Source organism: Salmo salar, chromosome ssa14, assembly GCF_905237065.1.
Source record: "Salmo salar chromosome ssa14, Ssal_v3.1, whole genome shotgun sequence".
Lineage (NCBI taxonomy): Eukaryota > Metazoa > Chordata > Actinopteri > Salmoniformes > Salmonidae > Salmo > Salmo salar.
The window spans coordinates 4,022,238-4,041,428 of NC_059455.1; the positions used below are offsets into that span (position 1 = coordinate 4,022,238).

The 19,191-nt window shown below is 42.2% G+C and overlaps 1 protein-coding gene across 1 annotated transcript; it reads left to right on the forward strand.

The window, feature by feature from the left end:
• The first annotated feature begins 7,129 nt into the window (after positions 1–7,129).
• LOC106568641 (zinc finger and SCAN domain-containing protein 23) lies at positions 7,130–18,909 on the forward strand. The gene is made up of 3 exons (XM_014139135.2): positions 7,130–7,706; positions 7,856–7,916; positions 17,267–18,909. Exons 1-3 carry the CDS (start codon positions 7,329–7,331, stop codon positions 18,235–18,237), a joined length of 1,410 nt encoding a protein of 469 aa, XP_013994610.1. The 5' UTR covers positions 7,130–7,328; the 3' UTR covers positions 18,238–18,909.
• The last annotated feature ends 282 nt before the right edge of the window (positions 18,910–19,191 follow it).

Sequence of the window (19,191 nt, forward strand, 5' to 3'; positions counted from 1 at the left end):
TTGGGTTTTTACTTTACCTTCAATAACGGAATTTGAATGTTTGGTTTGTTAAATGTGATATGCCGTGTGTAACGTCCATTTTTATAGTGTACACCGCTACTTGAGTCATCTCTCTCTCTCTCTCTCTCTCTCTCTCTCCACGCCGCTTTCCACACAGACCTAGTCCCACCCCCTGTCACTCAAGGAGCGCATTAGTTGTTGCTCAACCAAGAGACACTTGCGTTCAGTCTGCATGGTCAATGCAGCACATGCAACAATATTGATAACTTTGCTTCTGAATATAAATCCACAAGCGTTCCATAATTACACTATTAGTTTGCGTTTTTTACATCTGCAAACAGATAGTTTGTCTTTTCTTAGCAAGTTTTAGCCACTAATGCTAATCACGGGGAAGGGCACATCCACGGGAACAATGGGGGTCCCTAAACTATGAGCTAACGCTCTATCAATGAAATTCCAAGCCGCGCCTGTATCTACGAGCGCCTTATGCTGGGAATGCGGGGAAAACTCAGGAAAAGTGACAGACAAAAACATATGTGCAACAGAGGGCTCTGGGTGAGAATGATGCCGGCTCACCTGGGGTGACGCCAGAGCGCCCTGCCTGCTGCCTCGATTCCCAGAGGAACCAACCCGGCACCGACCGGCAGTGTGACCTCTGCGGCCACAGATGGTGCACAAGAGGGAACCCCCTCCGGTCTCCCTGCGCACCGTCCCTCCCAGCTCCATGGGTATCGGAGAGGGGGTGCGGGAGGATGGAACCACCAGACTCCGATCTGGACGTCCGCGAGTAGCCAGCAGGTTGTCCAGCCGGATGGACAGGTCCACCAGCTGGTCGAACGTGAGGGTGGTGTCTCTGCAGGGCAGCTCCCGACGGACGTCCTCGCCCAGACTGTAGTGGTAATGGTTGATCAGGGCCCTGTTGTTCCATCCCGCGCCGGCAGCCAGGGTCCTAAACTCCAGGGCGAACTCCTGGACGCTCCTCGTCTCCTGCCTCAGATGGTGGAGGCGTTCACCCACCGCTCTACCCTCGGGCGGGTGGTTGAAGACTGGGTCAACACCGCATCTCCCTCTCTCCACACGGCGTTGGCCCACTCCAGGGCTTTCCCAGTGAGGCACGAGACGAGGGCAGACACCCTCTCACGACCCGAACCCCTGGCAGTTCACAGCCCTCCCGTCATACTCCTGGGGCAAGGAGAGACGAATCCCACTGGGTTCAGGCGGGAAAGGGGAGCTCAGGGCAAACCCCAGTTGTGCTGGTGGAGGTGCTGGAAGAACTCCCTGTCTCTCCCAGCGGTCCATTGTCTGGACAACGCGGTCCATGGTGGTGCCAAGATGGTGTAGTATTGCTGCATGCACCTGGACGCGCTCCTCCACTCCTATGACCGGGGTACCGTTTCCTGCTGACTCCATAGTTCGGGTCGGTGATTCTGTAAGGGTGTTTAACTGGCGGCAGAGAAGTCAGACGCAGGAGAGAAATAACTGTTTCCAACGGCGCAGTTTATTTACAAAAACCCACCGGAAAACATAATAATAAAAATCAATGGGTAACATAACCCGACGCACACCAGTACAGACGTACACATACACTTACAATAAACAATCACCGACAAGGACATGAAGGGAAACAGAGGGTTAAACACACAACATGTAATTGATGGGATTGGAACCAAGTGTGATGGAAGACAAGACAAAACCAATGGAAAATGAAAAATGGATCAGCGATGGCTAGAAGGTCGGTGACGTCGACAGCCGAACACCGCCCGAACAAGGAGAGGGAACAACTTCGGCAGAAGTCGCGACAAAAATGTATTTATGTTATTTCATTACCAGATCATGTTGTGAATAAGCCCACTAGACTATGTCATTTGTTAATCATTATATCCAGAATAATTCATAGGAAGAGTTCGGTTTTGTGCAATATTCTATCAAAAAAATTGGCAGATTATTATCAATGGATTATCAACAGCTGTAACAAGTTGTCCAGTGTAGGAAATCCTCACTGGTACCCTAGGTTATAGAAAGACTCTTCCTTATGCAGTAGGAATATGATATCAGCTTATAGATGATTTGTAAAGCATCTATGGTGTTCTTATCAAGACCATGTATGCTATATAAAGCTTTTATAGATTGTAGTTTGTTTAAAGTGGGAGCCATATACACTGAGGATACAAAGCATTAAGAACATTTCTCTTTCCATGTGTCATACCCTGATCTGTTTCACCTGTCTGTGTGCTTGTCTCCACCCCCTCCAGGTATCGCCCATCTTCCCCATTATCCACAGTGTATTTATACCTGTGTTCTCTGTGTCTGTTGCCAGTTCGCTTTGTTCGTCAAGCCTACCAGCTGCTGTCTGTTTCCAGTTTTGACCATTCTGCCTGCCCTGACCCTGAGCCTGGCTGCCGTTCTGTACCTTGTCACACACTGGATTAATGACCTATGTCTGCCCTGACCCAGAGACTGCCTGCAGTTCTGTACCTTTTAGACTCTGATCAGGATTACTGACCTCTGCATGCCCTTGACCTGTCATTTTGCCTGCCCCCTGTTCTATTAATAAACTGTCGTTAATTCGACACTGTCTGCATCTGGGTCATCCCTAAAATGTGTTACCATGACAGACTGACCAGGTGAATCCAGGTGAAAGCTATGATCCCTTATTGATGTCACTTGTTAAATCCACTTCAATCAGTGTAGATTAAGGGGAGGAGACAGGTTAAATAAGGATTTTTAAGCCTTGAGACAATTGAGACATGAATTGTGTATATGTGCCATTCAGAAGGTGAATGGGCAAGACAAAAGTTTTAAGTGCTGTCACGTCCTGACCAGTAAAGGGGTTATTTGTTCTTATAGTTTGGTCAGGACGTGGCAGGGGGTATTTGTTTTTTGTGGTTCTGGGTGTGTTTGTGTATGTGTTCATGTAGAGGGGGTATTTGGTTTATATGGTTCGGGGTGGTTGTGTATGTAGAGGGGTATTTGATTTATTAGTCCAGGGTTTGGTTATTGTTCTATGTTAGTTTATTTCTATGTTCAGTCTAGTTGTTTGTATTTCTATGTTTAGCTAATTGGTGTTGGGGCCTTCAGTTGGAGGCAGCTGTCTATCGTTGCCTCTGATTGAAGGTCCTATAAATAGGAATGTGTTTGTCATGAGATTTTGTGGGAGATTGTTTCTTGTTTTGCTGTGTGCCTGATGAGACTGTCTAGTTTGTTTGTTTTTTGTATACGTTGTTTGTGTTTTTCCTTCTTCACTAATAAAAAGAAGATGAGTATACATTTCCCGCTGCGTTTTGGTCTACACCCTACGACACCCGTGACAAGTGCCTTTGAACGGGGTATGGTAGTAGATTCCAGGCACACCGGTTTGTGTCAAGAACTGCAATGCTGCTGGGCTTTTCACGCTAAACAGTTTCCTGTATGTATCAAGAATGGTCCACCACCCAAAGGACATCCAGACAACTTGATGCAACTGTAGTCAACATGGGCCAGCATCCCTGTGGAACTCTTTCGACACCTTGTAGAGTCCATGCCCCGATGAACTGAGGCTGTTCTGAGGGCAAAAGGGGGGGTGCAACTCAATATTAAGAATGTGTTCCTAATGTTTGGTATGCTCAGTGTAATTAGCATGTGAATGTCAATAGTTGCTGTATGGGTTCGGCAGTGTTAATATTAAAAGTGAATAACTTCTACAATATGTCTGAAATAAATGAGTCAGGACAGCGTTTTTTTCCCCGTTCTTCATATGCAATTCAAAAATAGTCAGGAATAAGTCAATTCTAGCTCACCATCTGGTAATTGATGAGAACTTGTACGTTGAAATATTTATAATATTTATATTACTGTCACATAATACACTTCACAATTTAAAAACAAGACAAGTAAATAATAAAGAGAGCATACATATGGTTGTCTGGTTCTTGCCTCTTGCAGGGGTTCCACTCAATGGTGTTTATAAAGCCTCTTGCAGGGGTTCCACTCAATGACGTTTATAAAGCCTCTTGCAGGGGTTCCACTCAATGATGTTTATAAAGCCTCTTGCAGGGGTTCCACTCAATGATGTTTATAAAGCCTCTTGCAGGGGTTCCACTCAATGACGTTTATAAAGCCTCTTGCAGGGGTTCCACTCAATGATGTACACTACCGTTCAAAAGTTTCACACCAGTCTCAATGTCAACCGTGAAGAGGTGACTCCGGGATGCTGGCCTTCTAGGCGCTGTTCTGTTAAGGGAGTAGGACACAGCGTTGTACGAGATATTCAGTTCTTGACAACTTCTCCCATGGAATAGCCTTCATTTCTCAGAACAAGAATAGACTGACGAATTTCAGAAGAAAATTCTTTGTTTCTGGCCATTTTGAGCCTGTAATCGAACCTAGAAATGCTGATGCTCAAGATACTCAACTAGTCCAGAGAAGGCCAGTTTTATTGCTTCTTTAATCAGAACAACAGTTTTCAGATGTGCTAACATAATTGAAAAAGGGTTTTCTAATGATCAATTAGCCTTTAAAAATGATAAACTTGGATTAGCTAACACAACGTGCCATTGGAACACAGGAGTGATGGTTGCTGATAACGGGCCTCTGTACGCCTATGTAGATATTCCATAATAAATCAGCAGTTTCCAGCTACAATAGTCATTTACAACATTAACAATGTCTACACTGTATTTCTGATCAATTTCATGTTATTTAATGGACAAAAAATGACCTTTTCTTTAAAAAATATGGACATTTCTAAGTGACCCCAAACGTTTGAATGGTAGTGTATATAAACTCCGGATTGCGGCTGCTATGTATTGGACATTGAGAGGCTTTGAAGGCACCGGTCGGCCATATTGGCACTCCCCAGTAGGAGCAGTCCTCCATAGGAATGAATGGAATTCTACAGTATTTCAATTAAATGTTTCAAGGACAAAATTACATGTATTTAAGTATTTTTGTTGTTGTAGGGGGACAGTAACATTAGTAATCTACAAATTATAATTGAAGGGAATTTATTTTTTATTTTTTTATGTTTAGCGCACATAATATAATTTAAAAGTACGCATTAAGGTGTCTGTAATATAATAAATGTGGCAAAAACTAATGTAGACCTTAATGAATCCATTTATATACCTTTCAAAATATTTTTTACAACGGTGGTGGCGTGCCAAGATGGAGGCACTTTGGCTTCAACACAGCGCCCCCATATAGTCATCTAGTGTATATATAAATCATTGACAACGTTTACATGCACATCAATATCCTGTTATTATTTGGGATACTCAAGTATTCTGTTTTTGAGTTGACGCATATAAACATCATATTCCGTTTACAATAACCCGAAAAAGCTTGTATCCTGGTTATGAGAAACCCGGATAAGATGCCTGGTATACACTGATCTAAAACGGGATACTGTGGCATGTTGAACCCAGATGGAATATCTACATAGACTGAAAAACAGCTTCTATCTCAAAGCCATCAGACTGTTAAATAGACATCACTAACATTGAGTGGCTGCTGCCAACATACTGACTCAAATTTCTAGCCGCATTTCGCTACACTCGCATTAACATCTGTTAACCATGTGTATGTGATCAATAAAATTTGATTTGAATTTAAACATCTTATCCCGTTTACTGTTATTTTTGCGGTCTGTGCATATCACGGGTGTTGTGTGGTGATGTTTTCATCTGATTGTCAAACAAAAATCTCTTCAAAAAGTAGGCTACCTGCGCAATTCGATCCACCATAATAATTTAGCCTACTAGAATTCATTTCCTAGAATTTACTACTGGCTACTTTCACCCCTAATTTAGACAAGTTTCTCCTTATAATTTCGGACATTTGGTAGGCCATATTATAATTTCCGACATTTGGTAGGCCATTTGTTTGTCAACTATAGTTTGATACATGTAGCTTCTCTTCTGTCATAACTTGTTGCTCCAGAAGACTAAATAAAGTAGTGCTCACCAGAATATTGTCTTACATTAGTAATACTGTCTTACATTAGTAATCTAATGGTAAAGTTGTCTGTTTCGTTTGGGGACCGGGGAGAAAACGCAATAACTCCTAAACAGTGGAATGATTGGTCCTGTGCAAAATGTCCAAATATCATCAGCTTGACCCGTTTTAAGGAAATCAAAAGCTGAGAAAACGGCTAAACACATATGGGTGCATATTTTGTGGTTGAAATACTGTCTCACATGTTACGCTGCATGTGAGAGGTTATGGTTGAGTGTCAGTGTCAATACTTCAGTTACTATTCCATTTAACCCATTTACTTAACTGAGGAATATTTTGCTTATTCATCCATTCCAGTGTTTAATTGCTATATTGTAATTCCTTCGCCACCATGGCCTATTTATTGCCTTACCTCCCTTATCCTACCTCTTTTGCACACACTGCATATATACTTTTTCTACTGTATTATTGACTGTATGTTTGTTTATTCAATGTGTAACTCTGTGTTATTGTATGTGTCGAACTGCTTTGCTTTATCTTGGCCATGTCGCAGTTGTAAATGAGAACTTGTTCTCAACTGGCCTACCTGGTTAAATAAAGGTGAAATAAATCAAATAAAAAATACTCATGAGGGGGATATCAACGGTGCATGAAAATGGCTTATCCCGAATGCGACCTTAAACGGGACATAAGCTACTATCCGGAATACTGTGCACATGTACACGTGGTCACCTGCAGTATATGGTTGGTTGTTTACCAACAAAACCGAAGTGTGGGCAACTATGTTTGTTTGTTGTATATTTTTTCAACCCATCTTGTGTATTTCTTCCCTTATATTTCCAAGTATATCTCTGCAACACAAACTCCAACACAGTGTTTTCATTGTTCGTCAATGCACATAAGTTTGATTATATGTAAATTATTTATGCTCATTTATATTTTGGTAATAAACTGTTGTAAATATGTTGTTGAAGAACCATTTTTTACGAGTCCACAGGAGGGCGCACCGGGTTAAGCAATTAAAAGTTGATTTCAAGTAAACACTTCGGAGATGAGGTTGGTGTGTTTTTTTTTCCTTTTTGTTGAAAAAACTTTAACGGATATATCTTGTAATTGAACAAAACAGTAAGGTGGCCAATAACTGGGAACAGCATGCCGATTATTAGGCACCAAGGCTGCTATTTAAAACTTTTATTTTGAAAACTGAGTGTGGGGTACAGGAAGTATCTCTTCGACCCTTTCCTATTGTTTGTAGCTTAGCCGGCTAGCAAGCTGTTCTCCCGATGGACGAACTCTTCGCACATCGGTATTTACAAATCCTTAGTACCACCCAAATATTATGATATATTTTCAAGTGTCAATAAACGATTAACTGTAACTACAGACTAGCCCTGAAAATGAGCAGAATACCCGGACCCGTGTGGAATTCCAAGGCTTTACACGAGCAGTTAGCGTCCATCATGGGGGCGTTGACCAATGCAGCGGTGGCGGACATATGTGAAGTCGTGGATGAAGGTTATGCGATTTTGCAATTAGAAATATCAAGAAGCTACAAGGAAAACGAGGACCTCAAGAAGAAACTGCATTTGATTGAGTCTATAATTGCGCGAGGAATCGACGGAAAAGCGGGGACTCCAGGTGTTGTTACTGAACCCGTCCCGTTAGGTGAAGGTCTCCATCCAAAACTGTCGCAGCAGGAGGACACATGTCATAAAAGTAATGGGATAACAATAACGGCTGGAGATTGCTACTTTGTTGAAGAAGAAAAAGAGGAGGTCAGTTTCCATATTCAAGTCTTTCAGAAGCTAGCTATAACCCCTGTGTGTGTTGTTTATCCACTACATTCTAATTGAACAATAATACAGAATTGTAAATGATGTTCTTTTTTTTGTTGTTGTTGCATTCAAATGATGATTTGTTGCAGTTACCCGATGTGGTACTTATCAAAGATGAGGACTCCGAGGACAGTGACACACATGAGGAAGGTAAGTAGAGTGCAGATCTGTGGTGTTGTTCTAGAATGACTGGCATCTGATGAAATTACGCAAGAGTTTAGTTCTGGGTTTCCCAGATTCATTAGTTATAGCAAAAATGCTGTAAAACTTCAATTAATAGCACTGGCATTTATTTGCTTAAAGGGATAATCCACTCCAAACCACTAATTCCTATTAGTAACAGTGTTAAATAACATTTGTGAACAAATGTTTTATTTTGTTGTAATAACAAGATTGGTAGAAATGTGAACATATTTTGGGAAGTCTGTTGCAGCTCAAGTCTACTACAAACCCACAATGCAATGTTCTCTCTCTCCCAGGGCTGGCTGGCTGGGTAGCTAGGTATTTAGCTAGAAAACATAGCTACACACAATAATACCAGTGTCAATTTCAGCATGTGAAGTAGCTAGCTAGCTGTAAAATCGCCTAAACAAATTGCACTATCAATTTAGGAGTCCATCTCACAGAGTTCAACTTGCAGTTAGTCTCTGCAACTGAGCTTTGACGGCATATCTGCCCAGAGTGAGAGCAGCGTTGCTTTCCCGCCCTGTCTATTCATTTATTTTATTTAACCTTTATTTAACTAGGCAAGTCAGTTAAGAACAAATTCTTATTTACAATGACAGCCTACCAAAAGGCCTCTTGTGGGGATGGGGGGGGGGCTGGGATTAAAAATAAATAAAATAAAAATATAGGACAAAACACACATCACGACAAGAGAGACAACACAACACTACATAAAGAGAGACCTAAGCCGACAACATAGCATGGCAGCAATACAACATGACAACAACATGGTAGTAACACAACATGGACTTGACAGTTTATGCAGCTTTAGTATTTTGATCATAGAGTTCTGTTCATAGAATTCCAAACGCTTCATACATCTACACCTACATTTAAATGTCTACCGTGTCCACAGTGTGTCTGGATTCCCTATTCCCACGCTATATTAAAATGCCAGTATGCATTCTACAAACGGTGGAATAGGCAAAATATGATAACACAACAACAACTGATGGCAGTAGCTAACTACTGTAGCTAACTAGCCAGCTGACCTTTGTAGCTTGCAAGCAACGCCAAAGGGATTGCAAACAGGTTAGTATAACTCTAACCCCCCAAAAATATATATATATTCTAAATATTAGCTAGCTGACTAGCAATTATGAGGCCAGCAAACATGTTCCACACACGCTAGGAACATATTTCCTCCGACATTATAATGAAAAGGTGCTTCTCTGTCCCATAAATACACATTTTCTGGAGACTTGTGGGAGGAGCGCTGCTGACGTCTCCCACTGTATGCGCTTTCGGTAGCCTGATTGCGTCCAGACTGAGGTGAAATCCGCACACAATGCGTCCCTGTCCACCTTCTGAAGCGGTCAGACAGATCCGAACATATTCAGACCACCAAGCGACTTTTGTGAGTCTAGGACCCGTCTTTTCAATGCGATCTTCGTATCCTTAGGGCAGAAGTCCGATGTGAGTATCAAGTGCACACAATTTCCTGATTTTCACAAGCAGACCACTTAGAAGTTAAATCGTGGGGAAAATGTGTAGGGAAAATAGGCTTATAGGCTTTTTTTTAATAGGCTTTCATCAAATTGACAGAGGAGTTTCATGATTTTTATTTCTGGGGTTAGATTAACCCTTTAAATCACTGAACACAACAGACGCTTATTAGAGAGGCATTTCCTTAATGCATACAACTTTACTCATTTACATAGTTAATTGTTTAATTCCAACATTCACTTCCAGCATTTTAATAAATTTCTTCATTTCCTGAGCTAATGTGTTATCATTTACACATTGTGTCACATTTCTTTTGTCTTAGTATGCCTCTATTTCTGAAGGGGGGAAAAAAACGTTTCCTTGACAGAAATAGTTATTCTCCTCCTTGACTGTACATTTTTGTCCCTTCCTATTTTTGCCACTAGAGGGGCGATCGGCCGGTTTCTGGGGGTCTGTACTCCCAAAGTTGTGGAAAGGGAAAGACAGTTTTTGTGCTTGCCAGTTAGCTAGCAGTTCTCAGCTGTTAGCAGCCAATGGCTAGCAGTTTCTTACTGGAAATAAAATGGATGATTGCCATAATTGTTATTGTCAATGTAACAAATCAAACATTAAACCTCGTCATCAATTCATGGTAATTCATTGTATCCTGGTAAACAATTAATTTAGATCCGGCTTTTATTTGCTGAAATGTGTGCCATTGCCTGGGTATTAAAAGGGACAGGCGGCTAGTTGAAACTGTGTTTAATTGAAGTTTTACGGTAGGCAGAAACTGCTTCTCCAATAGAAATCCCAGATTACACTTGTAGGTGATGTCATGGCATCGTTGACTAGCTAAACTCATGCGCAGAAACACATCATCTGGTCTAAGGGTGTGAACGTTTAAATGTTTTAACGTTTCAACAGAGTTGGGATCCTGAAGGTAATAAAAATAAAAAAATTCTCAAGCATAATTAAAATCCCAGTGCAGTTATCACAAAACATTTATTCCGTGTTATTGTCTAACTAGACTATATGGCTATAAAAGCCTAGGAAATAATTTAAATAAAACCAGAGAGGAAGAGGCTAACACATGGAATTGTTTTAAGATGGTCATACCAAGGATCAGTTAGCAATTTGATTTATAATTTTAGGTATCAAAAAAAATATATTTAAAAAAAAAGGTATTTGATGAAACATTGAATTTGGCCTTACTGCTATTAGCCCATAGAAACGCATTGAATAACAGCTTCATACATGGATAAACAGACACTCAACAACAAAAAATCTAAAGAACGTTTGTTCTGAAGGGTCTGTCCTATATCTGAGATATATAAGAAAGATCAGGAAACTATGTATTTAACCTGTTATGGCTAGGGGGCAGTATTTTCACGGACGGATAAAAAACGTACCCGATTTAATCTGATTAGTACTCCTGCCCAGAAACTAGAATATGCATATAATTATTAGCTTTGGATAGAAAACACTCCAAAGTTTCTAAAACTGTTTGAATGGTGTCTGTGAGTATAACAGAACTCATTTGGCAGGCCAAAACCTGAGAAGATTCTGTACAGGAAGTACCCTGTCTGACCATTTCTTGGCCTTGTCTCTATCTCTATCCATTACAGGGGATCTCTGCTCTTACGTGACATTTTCTACGGCTCACATGGGCTCTCAGAAGGCGGCAAAATGCTGAATCGTGGCTTTGCAGGCTCTGGCTGAAACAAAGTAGCGCGTTTGGGTAGTGGCTGGTTACAGTACTGTGAGACTCAGGCTCGTGCCCGCGTCGACCGAAAGCTTTGTTTTCTTTCCTCTGTTTAGCTAAACGGAGATTCCCGGTCGGAATATTATCGCTTTTTTCGAGAAAAATTGCATAAAAATTGATTTTAAACAGCGGTTGACATGCTTCGAAGTACGGTAATGGAATATTTAGAAATCTTTTGTCACGAATTGCCCCATGCTCGCGACCCTGATTTACCATTTCGGATAGTGTCTTGGAACACACGAACAAAACGCCGCTATTTGGATATAACGATGGATTATTTTGGACCAAACCAACATTTGTTATTGAAGTAGCAGTCCTGGGAGTGCATTCTGACGAAGACAACAAAGGTAATCAAACTTTTGTAATAGTAAATCGGAGTTTGATCAGGGCTAAACTTGGTCGGTGTCTAAATGGCTAGCCGTGATGGCTGGGCTATCTACTGAGAATATTGCAAAATGTGCTTTCACCGAAAAGCTATTTTAAAATCGGACATATCGAGTGCATAGAGGAGTTCTGTATCTATAATTCTTAAAATAATTGTTATGTTTTTTGTGAACGTTTATCGTGAGTAATTTAGTAAATTCACCGGATGTTTGCGGGGGGTATGCTAGTTCTGAACGTCACATGCTAATGTAAAAAAGCAGTTTTTTGATATAAATATGAACTTGATTGAACAAAACATGCATGCATTGTATAACATAATGTCCTAGGGTTGTCATCTGATGAAGATCATCAAAGGTTAGTGCTGCATTTAGCTGTGGTTTTGTTTTTTGTGACATTATATGCTAGCTTGAAAAATGGGTGTCTGATTATTTCTGGCTGGGTACTCTGCTGACATAATCTAATGTTTTGCTTTCGCTGTAAAGCCTTTTTGAAATCGGACAGTGTGGTTAGATTAACGAGAGTCTTGTCTTTAAAATGCTGTAAAATAGTCATATGTTTGAAAAATTGAAGTTTTCGTATTTTAGAGGAATTTGTATTTCGCGCCACGCCCATCATTGGATATTGGAGCAGGTGTTCCGCTAGCGGAACGTCTAGATGTAAGAGGTTAACTGCTTATTTTAGTCACAAAACTATCTCCATGTATACGGTGCATTCGGAAAGTATTCAGACCCCTTGACTTTTTCCACATTTTGTTACATTACAGCCTTGTTCTAAAATTGATTAATTCGTTTTTTCCCCCTCAAAAATCTACACACAATACCCCACAATGACAAAGCAAAACCCTATTTTTTTGTGCAAATGTATAAAATACGAAAAACTGATGTACACATTTACATAAGTATTCAGACCCTTTACTCAGTACTTTGTTGAAGCACCTTTGGCAGCGATTACAGCCTTGAGTCTTCTTGGGTATGACGCTACAACCTTGGCACACCTGTATTTGGGGAGTTTCTCCCATTCTTCTCTGCAGATCCTCTCAAGCTCTGTCAGGTTGGATGGGGAGCGCCGCTGCACAGCTATTTTCAGGTCTCTCCAGAGATGTTCGATCAGGTTCAAGTCCGGGCTCTGGCTGGGCCACTCAAGGACATTGAGTCTTGTCCCGAATCCACTCCAGCATTGTCTTGGCTGTGTGCTTAGGGTTGTTGTCCTGTTGGAAGGTCAACCTTCGCCCCCTGAGGTCCTGAGCGCTCTGGAGCAGGTTTTCATCGAGGATGTCTCTGTACTTTGCTCCATTCAGCTTTCCCTCCATCCTGACTAGTCTCCCAATCCCTGCTGCTAAAAAACATTCCCACAGCATGATGCTGCCACCACCATGCTTCACTGTAGGGATGGTGCCAGGTTTCCTCCAGACGTGACACTTGGCATTCAGGCCAAAGGCTTCATCAGACCAGAGAATCTTGTTTTTCATGGTCTAAGAGTCCATTAGGCGGCTTTTGGCAAACTCCATGCGGGCTGTCGTGTGCCTTTTACTGAGGAGTGGCTTCCGCCTGGCTACCATAAAGGCCTGATTGGTGGTGCTTCAGAGATGGTTGTCCTTCTGGAAGGTTCTCCCATCTCCACAGAGGAACTCTGAAGCTCTGTCAGAGTGACCATCGGGTTCTTGGTCACCTCCCTGACCCAAGGCCCTTCTCCCCAGATTGCTCAGTTTGGCTGGGCGGCCAGCTCTAGGAAGAGTCTTGGTGGTTCCAAACTTCTTCCATGTAAGAATGGAGGAGGCCACTGTGTTCCTGGGGAACTTCAATGCTGCAGACATTTTTTGGTACCCTTCCCCAGGTCTATACCTCGACACAATCCGGTCTCTGAGTTCTACGGACAATTGCTTCGACCTCATGGCTTGGTTTTTGCTCTAACATGCACTGTCAACTGTGGGACATTATATAGACAGTTGTGTGCCTTTCCATATCAAGTCCAATTAATTGAAATTACCAATCAAGTTTTAGAAACATTTCAAAGAGGATCAATGGAAACAGGATGAGCTAAGTTTAGTCTCATCGCAAAGGGTCTGAATACTTATGCAAATAAGGTGTTTCTGTTTTTTTATATTTAATACATTTGAAAAAAATCTTAACCTCTTTGCTTTGTCATTATGGGTGTTGTGTGAAGATAGTCTTATTCTAAAATGGATTAATTAAAATATCTATGTTTCAAAATGTGTAAAAAGTCACAGGGTCTGAATACTTTCCGAATGCACTGTACTTCCATATATATTTTTTTACTGGTACCCTGCTACCTTCAGACTCGTCTTGTGAGGCTTGTTGGCGTCTTAGAGCAAAACGACCGACATGTTCGTGAGAGACTCACCTTTCCATAGAGGGGTCAGTGTGTAGCCCAAACTGTTCGGACGCTACAGTCAGAAGTTGGCCAATCTTACCGACTTCAGAAGAGTCCCTTTGTGCTTGTGGGGGTTGTAAAGCAAAACGGAGAACCTCATCGTGTTCGTGAGAGTCTCATCTTTTCCATAATAGATTGAAAGGCCAAACCGTTAGGACACTACAGCCGTTTTCATGAGAAGACCGATTTTCGGGATGTCTCATGGTCTGAAAAACACCACTCTAGCTCTGCCACCATTCACCGCAGATGTGGAAGGGCGACATCGGCTGATGTGGTGGATTGAGACGCAGCCCATGCAAAACAAATCTCTAGCTTCAACTGACAGATTTTGATGGGGATTTTTTATTATACTTGGTAGATTTCCGTAGGGGTGCGACATACACTGCTCAAAAAAATAAAGGGAACACTTAAACAACACAATGTAACTCCAAGTCGATCACACTTCTGTGAAATCAAACTGTCCACTTAGGAAGCAACACTGATTGACAATAAATGTCACATGCTGTTGTGCAAATGGAATAGACAACAGGTGGAAATTATAGGCAATTAGCAAGACACCCCCAATAAAGGAGTGGTTCTGTAGGTGGGGACCACAGACCAGTTCTCAGTTCCTATGCTTCCTGGCTGATGTTTTGGTCACTTTTGAATGCTGGCGGTGCTTTCACTCTAGTGGTAGCACGAGACGGAGTCTACAACCCACACAAGTGGCTCAGGTAGTGCAGCTCATCCAGGATGGCACATCAATGCGAGCTGTGGCAAGAAGGTTTGCTGTGTCTGTCAGCGTAGTGTCCAGAGCATGGAGGCGCTACCAGGAGACAGGCCAGTACATCAGGAGATGTGGAGGAGGCCGTAGGAGGGCAACAACCCAGCAGCAGGACCGCTACCTCCGCCTTTGTGCAAGGAGGAGCAGGAGAAGCACTGCCAGAGCCCTGCAAAATGACCTCCAGCAGGCCACAAATGTGCATGTGTCTGCTCAAACGGTCAGAAACAGACTCCATGAGGGTGGTATGAGGGCCCGACGTCCACAGGTGGGGGTTGTGCTTACAGCCCAACACCATGCAGGACGTTTGGCATTTGCCAGAGAACACCAACATTGGCAAATTCGCCACTGGCGCCCTGTGCTCTTCACAGATGAAAGCAGGTTCACAATGAGCACGTGACAGACGTGACAGAGTCTGGAGACGCCGTGGAGAACGTTCTGCTGCCTGCAACATCCTCCAGCATGACCGGTTTGGTGGTGGGTCAGTCATGGTGTGGGGTGGCATTTCTTTGGGGGGCCGCACAGCCCTCCATGTGCTCGCCAGAGGTAGCCTGACTGCCATTAGGTACCGAGATGAGATCCTCAGACCCCTTGTGAGACCATATGTTGGTGCGGTTAGCCCTGGGTTCCTCCTAATGCAAGACAATGCTAGACCTCATGTGGCTGGAGTGTGTCAGCAGTTCCTGCAAGAGGAAGGCATTGATGCTATGGACTGGCCCGCCCGTTCCCCAGACCTGAATCCAATTGAGCACATCTGGGACATCATGTCTCGCTCCATCCACCAACGCCACGTTGCACCACAGACTGTCCAGGAGTTGGAGGATGCTTTAGTCCAGGTCTGGGAGGAGATCCCTCAGGAGACCATCCGCCACCTCATCAGGAGCATGCCCAGGCGTTGTAGGGAGGTCATACAGGCACGTGGAGGCCACACACACTACTGAGCCTCATTTTGACTTGTTTTAAGGACATTACATCAAAGTTGGATCAGCCTGTAGTGTGGTTTTTCACTTTAATTTTGAGTGTGACTCCAAATCTAGACCTCCATGGGTTGATAAATTGGATTTCCATTGATTATTTTTGTGTGATTTTTGTTGTCAGCACATTCAACTATGTAAAGAAAAAAGTATTTAATAAGATTATTTCTTTCATTCAGATCTAGGATGTGTTGTTTAAGTGTTCCCTTTATTTTTTTGAGCAGTATATATATATATACACATACATACATACAGTGGGGAGAACAAGTATTTGATACACTGCCGATTTTGCAGGTTTTCCTACTTACAAAGCATGTAGAGATCTGTAATTTTTATCATAGGTACACTTCAACTGTGAGAGACGGAATCTAAAACAAAAATCCAGAAAATCACATTGTATGATTTTTAAGTCCCCTTTTCCGGTGTCTTTTCTTCACGCAAAAGGCATGGATCTGGGCCTTTTTCAGTGAAAGCAGGATATCCTTCTCGTCGGACTCGTTAATGGAAAAGGTTTCTTCCAGTCCGTGGCGAGTAATCGCTTTTCTGATGTCCAGAAGTTATTTTCGGTCATAAGAGACGGTAGCAGCAACATTATGTAAACACAATAAGTAAAAAAAAAAAAAAAAAGTTACACAAAATTTTAAAAAAATTACTAAATTGCACAATTGGTTGGGAGTATGTAAAACGTCAGCCATGTTCTTCGGCGCCATCTTTTCTCTCATTTTATTTCTCTCATTTTTTGCACAAATTTGTTTACGGCCCTGTTAGTGACCATTTCTCCTTTGCCAAGATCATCTGTCCACCTGAGAGGTGTGGCATATCAAGAAGCTGATTAAACAGCATGATCATTACACAGGTACACCTTGTGCTGGGGACAATAAAAGGCCACTCTAAAATGTGCACACAATACAATTCCACAGATGTCTCAAGTTTTGAGGGAGTGTGCAATTGGCATGCTGACTACATGAATGTCCACCAGAGCTGTTTCCAGAGAATGAAATGTTTGTTTCTCTACAATAAGCCGCCTCCAACGTCATTTTAGAGAATTTGGCAGTACGTCCAACCGGTCCAACCGCAGACCACGTGGAGGTCCTGAGCTGGCGTGGTTACACATCTGGCTTCTTCACCTGCAGGATCATCTGAGGGCTTATTTCTGTATGTAATAAAGCCCCTTTGTGGGGAAAAAACACATTTTGATTGACTAGGCCTGGCTCCCCAGTGGGTGGGCCTATGCCCTCCCAGGCCCACCCATGGCTGCGCCCTGCCCAGTCGTGAAATCCATAAATTAGGGCCTAATGAATTTAGTTCATTTGACTGATTTCCTTATATGAACTGTAACTCAGTAAAATCTTAAAAATTGTTGCATGTTGCATTTATTTTTGTTTGAGAGAGCGCGAGAGGGTGATTTTGTTGTTTATGCTCTCAGATTCAGATAGTGGGGTAATATTAGGTAATCATAACCCCCTCCTACTGGTATAATGTGTCCCATAAAATCAGAAAGTTAGCTACCACCATGCAGTTCTACACTATGTAGTTCTTAATCTTTAACACAATGGTTTTGTTTGATATTTTCCTCCAGGTGTTAATGTGTCATCCGTGGGAGGAGATGGTGTGGCTCCCCATACATCCCCCAATGCAAGAAAGGAAGGGAACAGTCCAGCACAGTTCAGGAGCAAGAAGATTGACTGGCAAAGGAATGAAGATAACAGTATCTTCCAGAGTGAGCAAAGGAAAGAGACATTGAAGCACACTCTCAAACGCCCTGCATCTAGATTAAGTATTGGGAAACGGATGATCTTGGGCCCTCAATACACACTGCATGAAACCCCCAATCAGCCTGGTTCCTCTGGCCACTTAGGGGGCAATGGGATGGAGACCGCAGAGCTGGTTTGCTCCTATGCCTCAGAAACAGACTCTGATGTGCTTGTGGTCCACCCGGAGCCCCCGCTTGTTCCCACTGTATCAGCTGTCACCTTTAACAGTCAAGTAGGGACTCACAGCGATAGGAGGGATATCGACATGATTGACTCTCAGCCTATTGAATTAGAGATGGACATGTGCTCTACGTGGAACAAACAGGCTAAGCCAGAGATTACTTTCTCTCAGCTCCAACAAAACCTCGAAAATATCTCAGGCATGAGTCCCGATCACTGTCAACTGACACAGGGAATGAACACAGCATCAACTTTTGATGGACCCGACATGATGAGTTTTGCCATGTACGAGAAACAGTCTAACCATCCCCAATGGAGCGAGGTCCAAGGGAGCGCTGACAGCAGGGAGAAGCGTTTTGTTTGCCCTTTCTGTCACAAGTGTCTGATGACGTCTCAGAACCTCGAGGTGCACATGCGGATTCACACAGGAGAAAGACCGTTCAGTTGTGCCCAGTGCGGGAAAAGGTTCACCCAGTCAGCCCATCTGAAAACTCACCAGAGTGTACACACAGGAGAACGGCCGTTTGCATGTACACTTTGTGGGAAAAGTTTCATAGTGAAATACAGTCTCACGTTACACCTGAAGAAACACCACTCCAATGTGAGGCCTTTGTAAAGTTAAAACAAATGTGACATGCATTAGAGTGCATTTCTAACCATTTACTGTCCAAAAGCATACAAATCAATGGGAAACTGAATGAAATTGATTGGATCACAATTACAAGTTTTATCTATTTAGGTATTAGAGTATTTAATTTTGTATTATGTATTTGGGTACATCTTGCCATTCTAAATAAACTAATATGGCAGCATAATGAGAAAATAATTTTTACCATTATGATTACACTGTGTACTAAGAACAATCGAAGACAACAGCGAATCAGTATATCAACATAATTGTTTTCCAAAACACCCTATTAAAATCAACAATGGTAAATCAATGCGTTCATTTGTAGACAAGAGATACATTGAAGCCTTTAATCAGCTGTCAATGCATGGGAATGTTACCTGGGGAGTGTAAATGCTTGTTTTAACTTTTGTGTTGTTTTCAATTTATTTGCACATTTAGCCACACCAATTTTAGGTTTAATGTTTAGACTTTGAAAACATGTAAAAAAACAAAAAGGTGACCATTTCGTGTTCCATTATGATATTGTTATGTGTAGGTCAATCCACAGAATTAACTAGAACAGTATTATATTGTATCTGTTGACAACAATTGTGTTTAGATGTTGTTTGGATCCAAGGTTTTGTTGAAATAAATGGCGATAATCATCTCGCATCTCTATATCTCTGTATCCTCCATTCAAAAATGTTGAGAGACCCTCAGACATATCATATGCATAATAATCTAAATGTACTGTTACTTATAATTTCATTTCTATGGATGAATTATTATTCGAATAACCATTTTCAGACTGTGGTGTATGTCTGTGGTCCATGGTGGATGGGCGCGTGCGCAGTATATGCAATGATTTTCAAAAAGCAACTGCGTTGGCTAAGAATTTTGAAACGTGGTTGACGTAATACTGTCACGCGGTCTTGCAGTGCGGAAGGCTTCTTCGTTTAG